A 19310-nucleotide genomic window follows, 5' to 3' on the forward strand; every position below is an offset into this window, starting at 1 on the left:
GTTATTGTCAGAAATATGCACACAACTGTGTGCACAAAAATGGAGTTCTGTGTCTAATTGGCATGTACAGTTGCCATAGCTGTGCACAAAAATCAGATGTGTATGCTCCAAAGATGCCAGTTAGGTGCAAAACTGACCCGGTGTGTATGCAAATTGTGTGGTTATAAATACAAATTAGGTGTGTAATTGCATGCACAATTCCACATTTCTGAAAATCAGAACACCATAAACTAGTTTATTAGAAGTAGGATTTAACAATATGTAATTCTCTATGCTGCTGGTGTATAAAACAGTAGGATTTTCTGGAGCTCATTGGTTTTATAAATCTGCATTTTATTCACATTTTGTGTGGAATTTAGTAAATTTGTGAATAGATTCCCACAAAGGCTTGACATGAGTGAAAAGTACTGGTTGTTCTAAGATATTCTGTCTGGTGTGTTGCTTAATAAATATGCATCTATGGAAGTTTGAAAATAACTGAACACCACTAAACCAAATCAATGGGTAACAAATATCTTTGGCAGTGAAGGGATTAAAAAAGCATCCACGAATTGTTGACGCAGGGTGCTCTGAAATAGCCTAAGGCTTGAGTGCACTGACTTCTGTCATTAATTTAGAAAACACTTTTCAAATGCATATAGAAAACTCTGAGTTCAAGAGTATTAATTGTGCCAATGCACTTGAATTACTATTGTGTAGTTCAACATATATCTAACCATAAGTTATGTTCTGTAGCTAATCATTGCCAAAGATGTATTTCTCTTATTATAGTCGATTACACAGTCCTGATTGTGTATACGGTTTATAAAATGTGTTAAGGATAGAATGGCCAGCTTGTTTTTGTTTCCCCCTTACAGATCTATCACACATAGAGAGAATCCCACATTGCAAGAAACAAACTGAGAAGCTGAAGGGAAGAAAAAGAGGAATGGCTTTATATCTTGTTGTCTAAGTTTACCACAATTTGTTTGCCATATTCATCACCACCAGTTTATTCTATAAATCCTCCCCTCTGTTCCATGCTTTCTGTGACCTGGAATAAGTAGGCTAGTTCACATTCCTCTTCTGTGAGTTCACATCATTAGATCCTTTCACCCCTTGTACAAGCAGCTCTGCTCCAGGATTATTCATTGCCCCATTATATCACGAGACCTGTTCACCGTCCTTTCATCATTCTCTTCCATACTCTCAGTTTATGTTCATTAGCTATTTTTTCATCCTCACGTCTATCAGACCCCACCCGTTTGCCTCTCTGCCTTTAAAGCACCACTAACTATAATATGTGAGCACTAGCCTTTAAGGCTTCTTAATCCTCCCTTAACCACTTCAAACACTTCAAATTTACTGTGCCAGTTTTGTAAATGAACAAATATTCTGATTATTAAATATATTTCTGAAAGTTTACTTTTGGCCTCTGTGGGATTTATTCAGAATTAAAGTGTTAATATTAATTTTAATATAGGCCATTTTTCTCCTTGGCAGGTGGTAGCTATGTAATTTGTTTATTAAAAGGATTGGCAAAGATAGAGTGTTCAGAAATGAATAGTGGCAGACTCCACAATTTGTCCAAAAATGTGCAGTTCTTTTTCTAAGTAAATTAATTTAATGTTTGTTGCATACAATAGTTTGTCTCTTTGTTTAGGCTGGCAAAGATATAGATGGAAGCATGGGGTAACATGGATAGACAAGAGAAAAAACAGCAAGTTTATGGCCGTGGCATGCAAGTCATTTTGTGTGTGCAAATTGGTCAGGGTTTCTAGTCTCAAAATTGACCTACCAGTTTTTTTCTTAAAATTCAATTGAAAAGTCAATGCAACTTTTACATGTCTGTCTTTTCCCACAAAACAATAGCTTCAGTACTCTCTTTTCATAAAAAGTAATCAATTGCGGGAGTGAAATAAATTTAAAAAATCCAAAATAAAACAAGCAAGGGTACATTCGTGTGATTGTCAAAACAAAATGTTTAATAAAGAAACAGTTTCCAGCTTCCTTAGAGCTAGAAGTGCACACAAAGTATGATGGTTAAAGTTATGAAAAACAAACAACAGGACTATGGCCTTTTAAATGGAACATGATGCCAATGTGAAAGACATGCTTTTCTTTCTCACAATAATGTCAGATCATCATGGAGCACTGTAGGTAAGACTGGAGAAATTCAGTATTGCTGAGAAAATTACTTCAGATATGACCATCTGCAAAGCAGAAAATATTTAGGGCCAAATTTAGAACTCAGTATGTGGTCCTTACTGCAGTCTGCACAGAAACAAATTGTACAAGATATCAAAATAAGTGCTGCACTATGTGGTACATAGCTGAGATCAGTGCCTGGTTACCGTAAGGGCATGGGGTCCAGAAAGTTTTAAACATATTATTGAAAACCACTTTTCCACATCAAGCAAGAAATTACATTTATGTCCAATTTTTCCAAAGTCCATGCAATTGATTAGTCATGCAAATGTGCCACAAACCTCTGTATTTTCCTGTTCAGATACGTGTTTGTATGCACAAGTCAGATAAGTGCACGCTCAAACTAGCAGCTGTATGCACAGTTAATCTGGTTTGATGTGTGCCTATACAGGGAATGGTGGGCGCAAAATTGCGAGGATGATGATTAATATGAGAATCAAAAGGTGGGTAAGGAACTGGTTAAAGGGGACAAAAAACAAAAAAGGGGACACTACAATGAGTCATGCTGAAAGGAGCACTGTCAGGGTGGAAGGAGGTTATTGGTGGAATTCCTTAGGAACTTGTCTTGGGACCAATCTTATTTAATATTTTCATTAATGCCCTTGGCACAAAAAGTGTGCTAATAAAATTTGTGGATGACACAAAGTTGGGAGGTATTGCCAATACAGAGGAGGACCGGAATATCATACAAGGAATTTTGGTGTAATAGAAATGGGATGGAATTGAATAGTGCAAGATGAACTTAAGGACCAACAAGAATTTTTGCTGTAAACTGGGGATTTATCAGTTGGAAGTGACAGAAGAGAAGCCCTCGGTGTATTGGTCACAGATTGACCATGAGCCCCCAATGTGATGCAGCTGTGAAAAAAAGTCTAATACAATCATGCATCAGGTGAGATGTTTCCAGTAGATAGGAAGTGTTATTACCATTGTACAAGGCATCAGTGAGACCTTGTCCAGATGAGGAATACTGTTTACAGTTCTGGTCTCCCATGCTTAAGAAAGACGAATTCAAACTGGAACAGATGCAGAGAAGGGCTACTAGGATGATCAGAGGAATGGATAACCTTTCTTATGAGAGGAGACCTAAGGAGTTTGGCTTGTTTAGTGTAACAAAATGATGGGTATGGGGAGATATAATGGCTCTCTATAAATTTATCAGAGGGACAAACACCAGGGAGGGAGAAGAGTTATTTAAGTTAATGGCCAATACTGGCACAAAAAAACAAATGGCTATAAATTGGCCATCAGTGAGTTTAGACTTCAAATTAGATGAAGGTTTCTAACCATCAGAGGAGTGAAATTCTGGAATAGCTTCCCAAGGGGAGTAGTCGGGGCAAAAAACCTAACTTGTTTCAAGACTGAGCTTGATAAGTTTATGGAGTGGATGCTATACTGAGGTTGCAATGGCATACAGCCCATCTGTGAATGCTGTTAGCAAATATCTCCAATGGCTGGAAATGAGACACTAGATGAGAAGGGCTCTGAGTTACTACAGAGAATTATTTCCCAGGTGTCTGGCTGGTGGTTCTCACCCACACTCAGAGTCTAACTGATTTGCCATATTTGGGGTCAGGAAGGAATTTTTCAGACTGGCAGAGATGTTGGGGCACAGGCGCTTAATTTCTAATCTGCCGGGGGGTGCTCCCCCCAAGCTTTGGTAAGGCCCTGCCCCCACTCCACCCCTTCCTCCAATGTCCCAACCCCTCCCTGCTTCTTCCTGCCCCATCTCTTCCCCGCCTTCTAGGTCCAAAGTGGAGGTGACCAGCCAGCTGTTTTCTTTCCATCTGTTTATCTAATCAGGGATCTATATGAGCACGTCAGTGCGTGAGCTCCTGCATGCCTACGGGCCAAGTAAATGCTACACCTTTTTGCAGCAGCTGTAAGGATCACTTCTGAGAAGCTGACCCCAGATTTCTTTGGGCCATCCTGTCTTCCACAAGCAAAATTGCTTGGAGAACTTCTTCTCCAGCTCCACTATCTTCACCAGCATGCTTCAAAGATAAGCTAGTATTTCATTCAAAGCTCCTAATATCCCCACCAAAACCATTGTTAACTTTAGAACTGAGGTTGCTCTAGTGTATTTACTGAAAATCAAGGAAGTCACTAGTTACAGCAATACTACGGTCCAGACTAGTTTCAACATGTCTTATCAGCTCAATATCATAACACTCAAATGCACTCTTGTCCTCCTGAGATCCACAGCATACTCTTTCATTTCACACACTCAGACACACAACCTGAACTCCAAGCTCAGCAAGGTTAAGGTGTTTTATGGACAGATGTACCTGCAGTTGGAAGTCTGTAGTGTGTTATTACTGCCTAAGCTAATATGCATCTTGGCTCCCCAGCTGTCCTCCATCCCCCTTTTCAGATCCACTTCCCAGCTAAAATGTGGAGTGCTTCGATTGGCTGGTTGTTCCAACAGGAGGCTGGTGATACAGCCAGCCAGCCAATCCTTCAAGCTAGGTTTCCTTCCTCTCATTCCAGTACATTCACTTCCCCAACTTCAGACCTAATAAGGGTAGCCGGCAGGAGTCCCAATCTGATGGATTGACTGAGTTTCCTTAGTGTAGGGCTCCTCTCTTGACACTCAGTAGCCAGCCAGCAGAGAGGCCAGGCAACCAAAGAAGTACCGACCCCAGCTCAGCATCTGAGATGGAGATGTCTCCAATGCAAAGATGCAAGCTGCACTTGTCAGGAAAATTTGCCTGCAAGTCTCCCTGTCCCCTCCATGCCTTCTGTTGCTGATAGTAGCTGGGAGATTGTGAGAGCAGGCAGGGAGAGTTGCTGGAAAATTTACCCGATAAGCAGAGTTTGTATCTCTGCAGGGGACTGGGCTCGACGACCTCTCGAGGTCCCTTCCAGTCCTAGAATCTATGAATCTATGAATCTATGCAGTCAGAGTGGATGAGTAGCTGAAGAACTGCCCAGACCTGCTCTGAAGCACACTGGGAAGGGATGGGGAGTAAGTCTGGGAAGCCTGCCATGGGCTGGGGAGAAGGACTCCCAGCTGCTACTCAGTCTTCCTCACTGTATTTGCAGGATCCAGGGCTCGCTGGGAGCCTATCTGAGGAGCTAGGGGTGCTCATGGCTGGGCAGCAGGGCTAAAGAGGCAGCATTGGATCATAGACGTATGTGTTGGCTTTTTCTGGGGTTAATGAAAACAGTTGTTATGAACAAGGGAAATATTTTTTTCTGTCTGACATTACATTTTCAAAAGTAGCCTCTGTTTGAGGTGCAGGGATGATGTCTAGGAGTGGGATGTTTTGTTGTACTGTGCTTGTGAGTCATGTCAGGTGTCATTTGCCAGCTGGCCTGATTGTTAACTGCTGTATCTGGGAGAGTTAATAACAATTTTACACAAGACACATTGCAGAAAATTCATCGGGGTTCTGAACTGGGATAGATTTGGAGACTAAATTCAATCATTGGACAGTGAAATGGAGGGATTTAGTCTTGCTTTAAGGGCCTGATCCAAAATCTGTTGAAGTTAATGGGAGTCTTTCCACTGACTTCAGGTGCATTGGTTTGGGCGCTAGGTGAGAAGTGCCACACAATTTTAACCAGGGACATGCGCAAGGGGGGCAAGCAGGGGCACGACCCCCCCAGTCAACAAAACCAGAGTACAGAACTCCTCCAGGGCAGGGAGAGTTAGCTCCTCCTGCCCAGGGTCAAGGCAGGAGATCCAACTCCATGGGCCGCAGGGGGAGGAGAGGAGAGCCAGCTCCTCCAGCCCTGGGGCCGTGGGGGAGGAGGGGAAGAACCAGCTCCTCTAGCCATCAGGGGAGAGCGAGCGCCACAGGCCCCAGGGCTAGGGGGGGGGGGATAGAGGGGAGCCAGCACCTCAGGCCAAGGGGGACACAGAAAATGCCCCTCCAAAAGTGGCCAAATTTTTATTTCAGTGCATGCCCCAATCTTAACTATGTAGTCACTACTGATTCCTCCATAATAAATCAATAACTTCATTTGTTAGGCCATTCTCTGTGTGTACGCTTGCACATACGTGTGCACCCCCTCCCATATGCACACTGATCACATACATTCACATAGACTATGGGTTGAAACAGTAACACAGATATTGTGTCAGAGTAGAATTAAAGTAATATTTTGGTTTTTAATGATCCTTTAGGTTGGCTTTGAGATTTTGGTTATTTCTGGCTCTGTGGGCTTTCGAGTTTGCGGTGGGTTCCCTCCAATTTTGTTATTTTTAAAAATATTTGGTTGTATAAAATAAATGTCATTTATCCATTTGGAAGTATACACATACTATTCTGTTAATAATTTGAAATCTCCCTCAATATTTAATATTGTTAAACAATATTTTGCAGTTTATCTTTAACAGTCCCAGTGGAGCCATTACAATGTATTGCATCAATCAAGGCTACATCCATTACAACACTGATATTAACATGACTAAGAAGGACTGTGCATGCACGTTTACAGATTTTCAAGAATTAACAATTTGGTTGTTGCATTTGACCTATTGTTTAAAACCGATAGGGCCTAAAGACATTCACCTACAGCTGCATGATCAGCAAAATTTCATTTTGAAATACAATCATATTCTTCATTCAAATTCCTCCTGAGTGTATGTTTCTTTCACTTAGCCTGCCAGCATCAATTTACCAATGACATAAGTCTGAGTAGAAAAAAAAACATAAGATATTTGTAGTGGTACAGTAATGCCACAAGTTATGTGGGTCATAATGAACAAATATCAGTAAAATCCTTACACCACAACACACTGTCATATATTTTCTTTACAACATACATTTTGCAGCAAAATGATTGCAGAAATATTTTAGAGTTTTGATATTATGTGAAACCAGGCTGGCTTGGTTCTGCACAAGCCTCAGAGGGGGAGGAAAATAACCGTCTCTATGTTCTAAATTTAGAAAAAAAAACAAAATAAACACAAATGTTAAAAATGGTCTCAAATGGTGTTTAATAATTAAGAGTAGCATTGTTTTAAGACCTGATATCTCACAGGGTAAAAAAAAAAGAGACTTGTGCAGCATATACCAGCTCTCCAATGGTATAAAGAGCCAATTTTTATCCTTGATGGTTCTCATGTTATTGCACCTTAAACCAAAAATGAGTATTGTACCTCAGAGCAGAGTAATCCAAATTTGGAGAAAATTCCACATTTGGGCAGGAAGGTCATAGGGAAATGTTTTTGGCAGGTTGTATTTTAAAAAAAAATTGAGTCTGTTTTAAAGCTGATCAGAGATGATATCTTTACTGGTGAGAAAAGAACTAATTGACTCACTAGTTATCGGGTCTTCACTTGTGACTGAATGCCATAAAGAATTAAGTTGCCAAATATTCCCCTTCAGTGCAATTTGAACATATAATGAAGAAACCAACACATCCATTTGCTATAAAGCTTATTTTCTGTCTCCACAGGGAAGCAATCAGCCGTGTTTGTGAAGCAGTACCTGGAGCCAAAGCAGCCTTCAAAAAAAGAAAGGTATTTTTCTTTCTTTCTTGTCAGTGACACATATTTCTTTAGATCAGCATAGCAGAAACCAGATGCAGTGGGCAGGTGTGTTTAAGTCAGCCTGAGAACTGCAGGTGCAGAATCTTCCAAAGTCTTGTCTGTGTGCAGCCACTGTAGATTGCACCGACTGCCCTTCCGGTCAGCATTGCTCATAGAGTTCAAAGTAAGGGAGTGTAAGGATACTCCTTCCTCCCCTGCCTGGGATATCCATATCATGGCTAGTAACATAGCTGGGGGGGGAAGTGGCTGGGGAGTGGGTGAAGGCTTGGCTCTGCCCCCACACTACTGGCCACAGCAAAGGGGGAAGTACACTGTGCTAGGTATATGGCTGACACAAACTGTTGCCCTCCTGGAGCAAGGAAAGAACCATCCAGGCACCATATTGTGACTCTGAGTGCCAGTGCGATCCCGGCTCTATCTCTGGAGCAGCACAACTATGAACTGCCCCTGACTCAGGGCTTGTGGCAAAGCCACAGTTTAGCTCTTAGGAAATCTAGTTTGCAGTGACGTGAGCTTGTATCTGAAATGGATAACTGCTGCACTATCAACAGAAATAGAATGTATGAGGGAGGGTTCAGAACAAGAACCCACACACCGTCCTTGCTGAATGTGGCCTTTTTCTTGTAGCTGAGAGCCATGTAATATATATTTAGCTCTCATGGTCACAACGGGGGTACTGTATTTAACTCCCAGTGAGACATATGCAAACACTAAAACAACAAATACCACAGCGACAATAGAATCTGCTTCAGAACAGAATTGTCTTTTCAAAGAATATCTTCCATATTCAGCCTTTTTAATGGGGGCTTTTAATCAGAAAGTAAAAGAAAGGCAAATGTCTTTTTTCTTGAAAAACAAAATGCCACAAAATAATACTGGGAAAATGGATGAAAGGAAGTTCCTAGTGCCCAATGAGCCATCTTGCTGAATCAGTGTGTCTAAGAGCAGTATCTCCTGTTGAGAGATTAGAATCTGAACACTTGGGTTCATCACTCATGAAAAATTGTACAGAGATTTGGTTGTGGAAAGCAAAATATATCAATGAGTGGAGATTGTCCCACAGTAATTGAGAATTAGGTAGGTTGTCCATTTAGAAAATAAAATCCACGAGGAAAGTATTTCAGTTACTTTGCCGATGTCCGGTGATGTGTTCTATGTAGATGTCCCTCGACCACCTGATGGCGTCCGACACCGTGAGTTGCTGCATCAGCCGAGTGTCGCGTTGATCATTTCCGCATTCTCTCAGCACTCGCTCGAACTACTTTTAAAACAAACCAACCCTTTGGAAAGGGAAAGGGTGCTGGTAGCAGCTAAATCTTAACAACAGCAACAAAAAACACATGAACTTTTGCAGGTCTGTGCCCCGCCCTGTCTTCACGGTGACTCTCATGTTTTTGTCAGTTTCAGCTCAGGTATCTTAATTTACATGGCTAGGGCAAATTCTTGTCTCTAGTCTGTAATATGGATTTATTACATAGTAATAAAAATTCTTCTATGTGAAGTGTATGCAGTTATATCTCCTTCTACCTCTACTGAGAATAAGACTTTGCTACTTACTTGTAGCTAACAAAGTTATTCCTTCATCTCAAATATTAAGAGTATGTGCTTTGGTGTTGTAAGTCCAGGGTTTGATCCCCACTGACTATTGCACAGTAATAATGCTTTGTAATCTATGGTTTGATGCTATATTCCACACTTATGCTTTAACCATTTTGTTAATTGTGTTATGAGGAATGACCTACAGAGAAAAATAACTGCCCAAATGAAATGATCATTAGAGTAGAGTAAAAGTTGTCATTCTTGAATAGCAGCTCTTAAGATGTCAGCTGAGCCTGCATGAAGTGTACCATGTACACCTTGTACAGGGGAGGTTGGAGGGCTGCTATTAGCAAGTCAGGCTACTGTACTAGGTATAGACTGGCTACAGAGCTCCCTTCTCAGAGGTACACCAGATATGAACCTTCCATAAGATCCTTTAATGAACTGCCAGGAACGGCTGAGGTTAGTTTAAATGGGGTTTGTTACACAGTGTCCCCACGTGGCTGAATAGTATAATACAGTTTAGCAATCCATTACAGTGAGTTGTCGTCGCGAAGCAACTAAAATGTATTACTTTACTTCACAGCCACCAAGCAAAGTTCTCTCTAGCGTCTTGGGAAAGAGCAATCTTCAGTTTGCAGGAATGAACATAACTCTGAATATATCCACCACCAGCTTAAATCTAATGACTCCTGATTCAAAACAGGTTTGTGTATAAAAATCCCTAAGTCCATTGATGAAGAGCATATCGTGAAATGTTTGCTACTTGATAAAATTCACCTGTGCTTAAAGTGTTATTTCTTTATCAAATAAAAAAGGAATGAAAATGTAAAGTGCAATAGATTAGTTTGTTTACACATTTAACATAGATTGGTGAAAATAATGTTTTCACAGTAATTCTGTCATTACCTCTCAAAAGGTCCACTTTACAATGTGAAATGGCGTTTTCTGGCAAAAAATGGTCCAGTTCCAAACTTTGGCTGTGTTTGGGTGGAGGTATTTTGGTTCTGACCAATCTACAGAGATGAATGCCTATCCCCAGTCTTTTTTCTTTTCTTTTTCTATATATTGTGTTAGAAGGCATTCTATTCATAAGGTGATGTTAAAAATCCTGCTTTGGGGGTTTTGCACTTCAGTGAAATGTCTGCCTTTCAGAAGAAGGAAGCCTGTGTCAACCAACCCCTTTATTCTTCTCCTTTGTGCTGAAGGTATATACTGACTTTGGGGAATCACTGCAGTGGGTTGTGAATGATGTATGAGATGAGAAAAAATCTTGCTCGCTATGTATATAGAGAAAGCTGATAGTGTTGCATAATCACTGCTGTGCTATTTGCTGTGAGCTACGTACCTAGATGTGCCTAGATACAGCAAGGAAAAAAACCTGCTGTGCCGCAAGATAAAAAATAAACTACAAACACACACACACACCCGAAAGGTTTCTTACTTTTTATTTGTCTTTTCCCCACCATCTTATAGATAAGCTGCTGTAGTCTTCTACTATAGTACTAGCTGAAGCACTGTAGTAGCAGCACTATGGCATGTTGTAGTGTTTTGGACCATTATTAAAGAATCTGATAGTACTTTTTATAAGGGCAGTTGTCCCCAGCTTTCACTACTGGCACAAGGAGCTTTCCCTTAGTATGACCCATCTGCAAAACATATAAAAAACGGAAGGCATTTTAAAAATAAGAAGTCATTTTAAATAAAGGGCGAGAGCCTCAGCTCTGTGTAAAGCAGCAGAGATTTGGGGATGTCAATGGAGCTATGCGGATTCACACCAGCTGGGGGTCAACCCCAAATGTTTTGGCTTCTCTCCACAATATAGTTTCATTAACTGGAAATAGAAGAGATGACTGATATCATGTGTATCTATATTCATTACACAAGCTATGATGATGCAGGACTGGGAAATAAAGGGGTCTTTGACAAACCAGCACTCTGGTGGAGGGCTCCTTCATTTCTGGTTTATACTAGGAGTGTTGGATTACCCCAGAGAGCATTCCTGGAATGTATAAAAATGTGGTCTGCTTTCTGTGGCATACCTTTCAGAATACTGAAAGCAAGGTTGGCTAAGTGGCTTTCTGATTAGTTCTTTATGGTGCTATCCAAGAAAGACAGGCTTGATTCTTGTTAGTAGTCTCTTGTTCGTGGATCAGCTTTGGACTGGAGAGAATGGAAAAACAGCATTCTTAATTTGGAGTAGGGAGGTAAGGGACCAGTTGAGTTGCTCCATTGAGTTGACCATGTTAGTTAGGAGTGACATTGAGACACGGAGTGAATTACTGTTCAGACCTCCTGGTACAAAGACCACCGTGATGCAGGTCTTTGAGTGATAGTGGGGAGAGAAACCCTCCCTTGGGGATAAAGGGAGGGTTTCTCCACTGAGAATAAAAATAATGAAAGATCTATTTAAAGGTTATAGTTGGGTGAGCAGATGGGGCTGGAAGTATTATGAAGGCAGCATGCGTTACATGGAGGAAGCACTTCACCTTATTCTCTGACCCTTTCTGACTCAGCGAAGGAACTCCAAGAGACAGCCTTTTTCTCAAGAGGGAGGTACTGCTAGGCATGGTCTTTCAGCTGCAGGGAAAAAAGGGGAAAGGAAAATTAGTCAGTTCAGGGAATGCCTCTCTCTATGACCCCCACTCCCTTTCCACTGCTCTGACAGTTAACCCCATTGAGCCAGAGAGCCTATCTGGTGTCCACAATGTTCAAATCCACAGGAGGTTATGGAAGCCCCTAACATTTGCCCTCTATAGCCATGCAGGATATGGAAGCTCTGTATTTTGGTTGAAGTGTACCCTTTTGCTACATTCATCGCTACCTGTGACAAAAACTCACTTCAACAGATTAAAGTTTCTCCAAAATATCTTCAGGAAACTGTATTTTCAGCTAAGATACTGTATGGCAGGACTATATAATTTACTTGAATGCTGGGCACATTTTTATGTTCATTCATTGCTATTCTAAAATGTCATTGTCCTTCAACTTAAGGAAAACCTGAAGTAGGGATATCTAATATTCTTAAGCTTGTTTACATCAGCTGCATGTTCTCTGTGACTAACTCCTCATAGATGAAAGGCAAGAATTTATTTTGATCTTGTTTTGGGTTTTTACTTCACTCTCACAAAAAAACAAAACAAAAAAAAACAACAACAAAGAGGTAAACTGCAAAAGAGAATCTACTGACTCATACTTTTGTTTTTTTTCTGATCCAAACAGATCATAGCAAATCATCATATGCAGTCTATTTCCTTTGCCTCTGGAGGTGATCCGGTAAGCATTTCTTTAGTCATTTTCTTCCATACGTATTGCTATAGGAGGACCTTATGCCAGGATTTATCTCATGTCTTACTCAAAGGAAAATATAAGCATGATAGCTTCTGTTTCTTATTTTGTAAGCTCTTCTGGACTGTTGCCATCAAGCTCTTTTTGAGGGAAACCACTGACAGGCAGTCACAAATCCTCCTCTATGAATGAGTGTCAGGAAAAGTGTCAAAGGGCCAGGAGCATTTCATATAAATCTTATAAATCCTGTAAGTAGGGCCCTGTGGTTTTCAAAGTAAGCACAGTATTTTCACATGGATATCCTTTTACTTTTCATCTTGATTGTTATCCATTTTGCCCTTCCTTCAGTAAAGGACTGAGGATGTGGCTGTATTTCTAGCCTCATAGCCCCAGGTAATTTTTCTTTCCTTTCTTTTTCCTCAACTCTATCTTATGAAAACGGAGAGCCAAATACTGTCCTCAGATATGTCTATTCCACTCATATGTTTGAGGAGAGGATGTGGCTTTTAGGAGAAGCCCAGTTCTGCATTTCTACACTTGCCATGTTTAGTTTTCCTCTCAGATGCCTCCGTGCAACTCACATTCAATTCAGAGGGCAGATCTGGGCTTTTTACTTATCTACATATTTGTTTGAGCTATCCTCCCAATTTCATACTAAATACACTTCAGAATATGTCCTATCTATGAAGAATTGAGAAAATCTCAAAACAGTAAAAGTCCCTCCTGAGTCTTGAAAGCCTTTACTCTAGATCTGGGGTCAGCAACCTTTGGCACGCGGCTCGCCAGGGTAAGCACTGTCCCAGGCCAATGGGGGCTGCGGGAAGTGGCGTGGGCTGAGGGATGTGCTGGCCGCAGCTTTCCTCCACCCTCATTGGCCTGGGACGGCGAACCGCGGCCAGTGGGAGCTGCGATCGGCCGGACCTGCCGACGCAGCAGGTAAACAAACCGGCCTGGCCCGCCAGGGTGCTTACCCTGGCAAGCCACGTGCAAGAGGTTGCCGATCCCTGCTCTAGATTGATCAACCCAGTCCCTGTTGTCAGGGACAGGTCCGCTTACATGGCACATATAGCCCTCTCTATGAAATAACTCTCCCACCTCAACTGCAAGATGAGTTAACTGCACCAGCTCTTCAGGGCAAAATATCCTTGACATGTTTGCAAACTGACTGTTATCAATATGCTAAATGGGTCAAATTCATCCATGATGTAACTCTGCTAAACTCAATGGGGATACAGCAGGGATAAATTTGGGCCATTGTAAAATAATAATTCAGGGAGTAAAAATTAATCAACAGCACCTCTGAAATACCACAGCTTGCAATAGATACTGGAAATGAACAATTCCTGCAGCGGGCAGAGGAGTGATTAGTACAGTTGCCTGCCTCCATAGGAAAGTTCTTTGCCATCCCATCTGCCATCTCACATGCTAAGTCCTAGAAACACCCCCACCCATTGGCAGAGTGATTTACCAGGTAACAGCATTACCAGCACAGCAGTAAGAGATTTGAATTGAAATAAACAAGGTCTATCAAATGTTTTAGTGAGACGAAAGTCATGCCACTGAGTCACTGAGAAATCAAATCGTACCAAGTACAGGAGCCAACAAGAGCTGGTGAAACTGTAAAGTAGCATTCACACAACAAGACCACTGCATGATGATCTCATCCTGGGGGAGAGGAGAGTAGGTGTGAGCTTCCATTGACATTCAGCAGGCTTGTCACAGTAGGCTCCTAGTTGGGAGAACTTTAAAGAAAGAGCTTGCTCATGTGGTTCCTGTCTCTCACAGCTAAACTTAATTACTGCTTGATACACCAAACATACCAAACCAGCCTAGCATATATCCCAATATAAATGTATTGATTGTTTTCTTTCCTCTTCAGGGGTGAAATCCACCACCACTCCCACCAAAGTCATTCCCCATACATCAGGTCACTGGGAGTATTAGAGATGCATGAACAGAGAGACAGGGCTATTCTGTTCTGTTCTATACACCTTCTTTTACTGTGGTATCTGAGTGCATTGCAGGAGTGCATTAAGTGATGTGAGTGTTACAGTTCAGGGCAATTGCACCAGTATTCCCTCACAGTGGTCCCTTGAGGGCACCCACTCTAAACTCCCAGCTCCTCAACCATCACCTCTCTTGGGAAGAGACCCACATCTCTCTCCCTCCTGACAGTGATTATTGCAGGCTGCACTGTTCCCTGTCTACACTATGATATTCTCAGCAAGCCAGACTGCCTAAACAGGCCAGTGTCTGCACTTTGCTTTCTCTCCAGAGGTTATGAACAGCTGTAATTACCAGCAGTCACAAGTTACTACACGACTCTTTCGAAGCAAGCACATTTATTCTTAAGATGAAAGCATTACAGAGAAAACATTAAAACAACAAAAGAACGTACACACATTCTAATAAGTTTATCAGAGTTCATCCCTCCCAACTCCTCCTGGCTCCATTAAGAGTCAGTGCTTCGAACCCCACAATGGAGCTTTTCTGTGGTCACAAATTCATAACAGCCTTAGCTCAGAACTACCACCCTCACGAACAGGTTAGTCTTTCCTGTATGCAGCTTGGGCCTTTGAACTTGAGACTCCAAGAACAGGTAATCTGCAGATAATGGCCCTCTCCTCAGGGTGGAACTTCAAAAGACTGGGTTTTTGTATCACTGGAGGTAGGGAATTTGCATTCATCTCCCCTTAGAGATTCCTCGGGTAAATCACTTGACAATGTTTGTCCCCAAAAGCCCATTCTGACACATTGTTCAGTACAGTTCTTTGAAGTTCATAACACTTCCCAAGGTTCACAGCATATCTACCCATACAATCCCGGCCCACGATAATACATAACCTTTGCATTTAATACAGTGGACTCAAAAGATACTTAAACTTAACCCATTAAGGTTTTTTTCAAGGATATTGTAGGAAATTGCCATATCTGTCACAGGGACTAACATCTGCCACATGTGGTTTGTTCTTGCTCTCATCCTCTCCCCAGGAGAACTGTGTATGCAATATAATGTTTTGTTTTGGTAGGCGAAGTTGAAGAAGTGTGACTTGCATTTGGAGCGGAAGGTGTTGAAGTCTGTGATATCTTTACTCCTGAGGGATTTTGTTCCACAGTCTCAGACCTGGTCTACACTAATGGGGGGGGGGTTGAAGTAAGATACGCAACTTTAGCTATGCAAATAGTGTAGCTGAAGTCAGCGTATCTTAGGTTGATTTACTTGGCTGTGAGGATGGCGGCGAGTCGACCGTTGCTGCTCCCCCGTCGACTCTGCTTCCGCCTCTCGCGAGCTGGAGTTCTGGAGTCACTGGGGAGCGCATTCAGGGATCGATTTATCCACGTCAAGACGAGACGCGATAAATCGATCTCCGATAGATCGATCACTACCCGCTGATCCGGCGGGTAGTGAAGACCTGCCCTTAGACTGGCTCTCAAGAAGGCTCTATCTCCCATACAGACAAACTTTACTTTTGTGGTGGGAAGTTCCATTGTGCCATAGTTGTCAACTATGGTCTTCATGCCAGAGCTTCAGGCATGGGTGGCGGGTGAATGTGCCGTTGGGAGAGGCTAGCCTCTGGCCCCTCCCCTTCTGCCAGAGGCCTGACCCCTCCTCTTCTGCTCCCCCAATGGAGCATGGAGCACCCCCTCCATGGTTGATGCCTCCCCCTGTGCGCCCCAAGCCCCAGTGTGCCAGGTGGGTGGGCGGTGGGGCCGGAGTGTCCACAGTCCCAGGGCACCGGGTGGGCAGACAGTGCGGCCGGAGTGCCCCCAGCCTTGGATTGTCCCCGGCTCCAGCCCCAGCGCTGAGCAAGCAGGCAGTGAGGCCGGAGCAGCCCCAACACACCGGGCATGCAAGCAGCACAGCTGAAGCACCCCAACCCCAATGCCCCCAGCCCCGGGCCTTGTACACATTGGCTCCAGCCTCTTGGCCACAGAAGAGCAGGAAGGAAACTGGAAGCAGGCAGGAGGGGGTTTCAGGGTGGAGCATGGGCGGGGCCACACCAGGCTGTTTGGGGAGGCACAGCCTTCCCCTGCCTATGCTACCCACCGCCCATGGCTTCAGGCAATCTTTTAGATATTGAGTGTCTTGGACGAGACCCTGATTCTTCTCTCAATTGGGGCCTCATCCAAAGGCCACTGATGTCAATGTGAGTCTTTTAACTGATTTCGAGGGCTTTGGAAGAGGGCCTTGCATGGTGTAAATTAAGGGTAATGCTTTAGAAGTCAATGGAGTGAAACCAGAGTGAGTGGGATCAGAACCAATCCTGTAAATGTTTTTGGAATAAAACAAGAGTTGCTTTTGCACATGCTTGCTGTCTGAGCTGCAGGTGTTCAAACAGGATATTAATATGGTGCTCAACAGGGCATAGTTAGGCCCTGTCCACATTCAAATTGAATAGATGCCAGCATTAGCTGTGCTTAAGGGCAAGATGGAAAAGCTTTTTAAAAAGGATTTTGCGTATCTGGCCAGCATTCCCTAGCCTTATTTATCAGTTAAAGGTAGTCACAAAACATAAAAACGTAGCCTGGAAGACATGTAAAATAAAAATTTATTTTTCCTTATTTCCATTTTATTTGCATCCTTGTGTTAGGTTTACCTGAGAGTTAGTCTGTAGCATGGTTTTATATCATGAGTAAACTATCCACACTGGTCAGGGAAACCATGCTGGAAGCCTGCTACAGACTAGCATGCTTAAACGTGGATATTGATGGCATAGTGTTAACTATATTGTGAACATGGCCTTCAGAGTGATTCCACACAGAGGAAGTACTCAGTCATATTGCTGTGTGTAAAATGGTGGGTTAGCTATCTGTCCCACCCTCACCACCAGACTATCACTTCATGGGAAATACTTATGTGATATGCTCTGCTCTTTTGTTACAGTGCAAAAGCAAATTCATTATATATATATATCTCTCCATTTTTTACAGGATACAACAGACTATGTTGCATATGTAGCTAAGGACCCTGTTAATCGCAGAGGTAAGGTATTTTCTATATTTAGTGCCTTCCATTTAAAAATATAAATTCATATTTTCATTTTATTGGATTTTTCCAGAAAGAGTAAATTCAACACAATAAAAAGTTGACATTAGGGATGATCACTGGAACAATCAGCACAGCAATAATCAGCAGCCACACACGTTAGTCCAGCAGATTTTTTGCCATGATTAATATATTTCAGATCATTTGGATGCTCCTCATGCCTGGACTGGACCTGCCTAGCCTCTTTGCTGAATGTCGTGAGGAAGGAGATCATAACCCTCTTTGTCTCTGATCTTGTATTCAAGCTGTTACCTAGTTCTCTTTCTACTTCCCTGAGGTCAGACAATGGTTTCTCTATAAGGCACCTGTTAGTGATTGCCTCCAACAAACGGGATTTATGATCCAGTTCTGATTCTCATAAATAAAAGCAAATTATAGAAAGAGAGAGAAGAAATCATAATCTAGAAAGACAGGTACAATAGGCTCCCATCTGCTTGTATTACAGAAAGCTTAGTGAGGCTTTAAGTTTAAGTTACAAAATAATGTATAATATATTAATAATAAATAGATTCTCAGGTAGAGTTTAAGGCCAAAGGGAGCATGAGATCATCTAATCTGACTTCCTGCATATCACAGGTAACTAAACTTCACTCAGTTTACCCCCGTGTTAGTCCAGTAACTTGTGCTTGGCTATAGAATATCTTTCAGAAAAGCATCCAGCCTAGATTTGAAGACATCAGGAGTTGGAGAATCCTCTATGTTCCGAGTTCCCGGGGTAGTTTGTTCCAGTTGTTAATCACCCTCATTGTTAAAAATATATGCCTAATTTCTAATTTGAATTTCTCTCGCTTCAGTTTCCAGTCATTGGTCCTTGTTCTGCCTTTATCCACTAGATTAAAGAGCCCCTTACAGCTGGGCATTTTCTCCCCATGAAGGTACTTATGCACTGTAATTTAGTCACCTCTTAATCTTCTTTTTGATAAACTAAACAGACTGAACTCTATAAGTCTCTCACTGTCAGGCATTTTCTCCAGCTCTCAAATCATTTTGTGGCTCTTTTCTGCACTCTGCAATTTTTCAATAATCTTTTTAAAATGTGGTCATTAGAATTTGACACAGAATTCCAGGATTGGTCTCACCAACACCATGTACAGGTGTAAAATCACCTCCTCTCTACTCCTTTTATTATACATCTGTAATGGTGCATTCTCACCTCAAGAGTGCCCCCTCAATATAGCAGGAGTTTTCATATCCAGTGTCCCCTTCAGGCCATCTTGCACACCACCCAGCTCTCTGGCTGAGAAGAAGGCTCTATCTCACATACAGACAAGCTTTACTCTTGTGGTGGGAAGTTCCATTGTGCCAAATCCCTTCTAGGGTAACAAAATGTCCAAGCAGAGTCCAAAGTATCCACCTATCTTCTGGGCCCTGGGTTCCAACGGTTTCACTGCTTTTCCCCAGCTCTGGTGTCAAGTCCTGTCCTAAGTCTTCCTGAGGCCTCTAGCTTCCAACAGCCTCTGGTAGGTGGAGTGAATGTGCCTAACTAGTCCTTAATCTTTTCTCGCCCATGATGGGGTTCACCCCCTCACAATGTCCAATTGACACCCATTGCTTTAGGAGCTCATGTTCAGGTTTGTCCACTGTGACCCTTAAATCCTCTTTTGAATCATGTCTTTCCAAGATACAGTCCCCCATTCTGTAGGTATGACCTGCATTCCCTGATTCTAGATATATAGCTTTGCATTTGGCTGTACTGAAAGACATTTTGTTTGAATTGGACCCAGTTTAACGAGTGATCCAGAGCAC

At 42.3% G+C, this 19310-nt stretch overlaps 1 protein-coding gene across 4 annotated transcripts in view; it reads left to right on the forward strand.

Moving 5' to 3' along the window:
* Positions 1–19310, forward strand: part of SHC3 (SHC adaptor protein 3) — an 84560-nt gene that overhangs the window by 39577 nt on the left and 25673 nt on the right. For all 4 annotated transcript variants that reach the window (XM_005307639.5, XM_005307640.4, XM_024101136.3 and 1 more), the window contains 4 exons: positions 7597–7660; positions 9816–9935; positions 12452–12505; positions 17450–17501. In XM_005307639.5, coding sequence (XP_005307696.1) covers positions 7597–7660; positions 9816–9935; positions 12452–12505; positions 17450–17501 — 290 coding nt within the window. The remainder of the gene's footprint in view (positions 1–7596; positions 7661–9815; positions 9936–12451; positions 12506–17449; positions 17502–19310) is intronic.

Source organism: Chrysemys picta, chromosome 6 (assembly GCF_011386835.1).
Source record: "Chrysemys picta bellii isolate R12L10 chromosome 6, ASM1138683v2, whole genome shotgun sequence".
Classification (NCBI taxonomy): domain Eukaryota; kingdom Metazoa; phylum Chordata; order Testudines; family Emydidae; genus Chrysemys; species Chrysemys picta.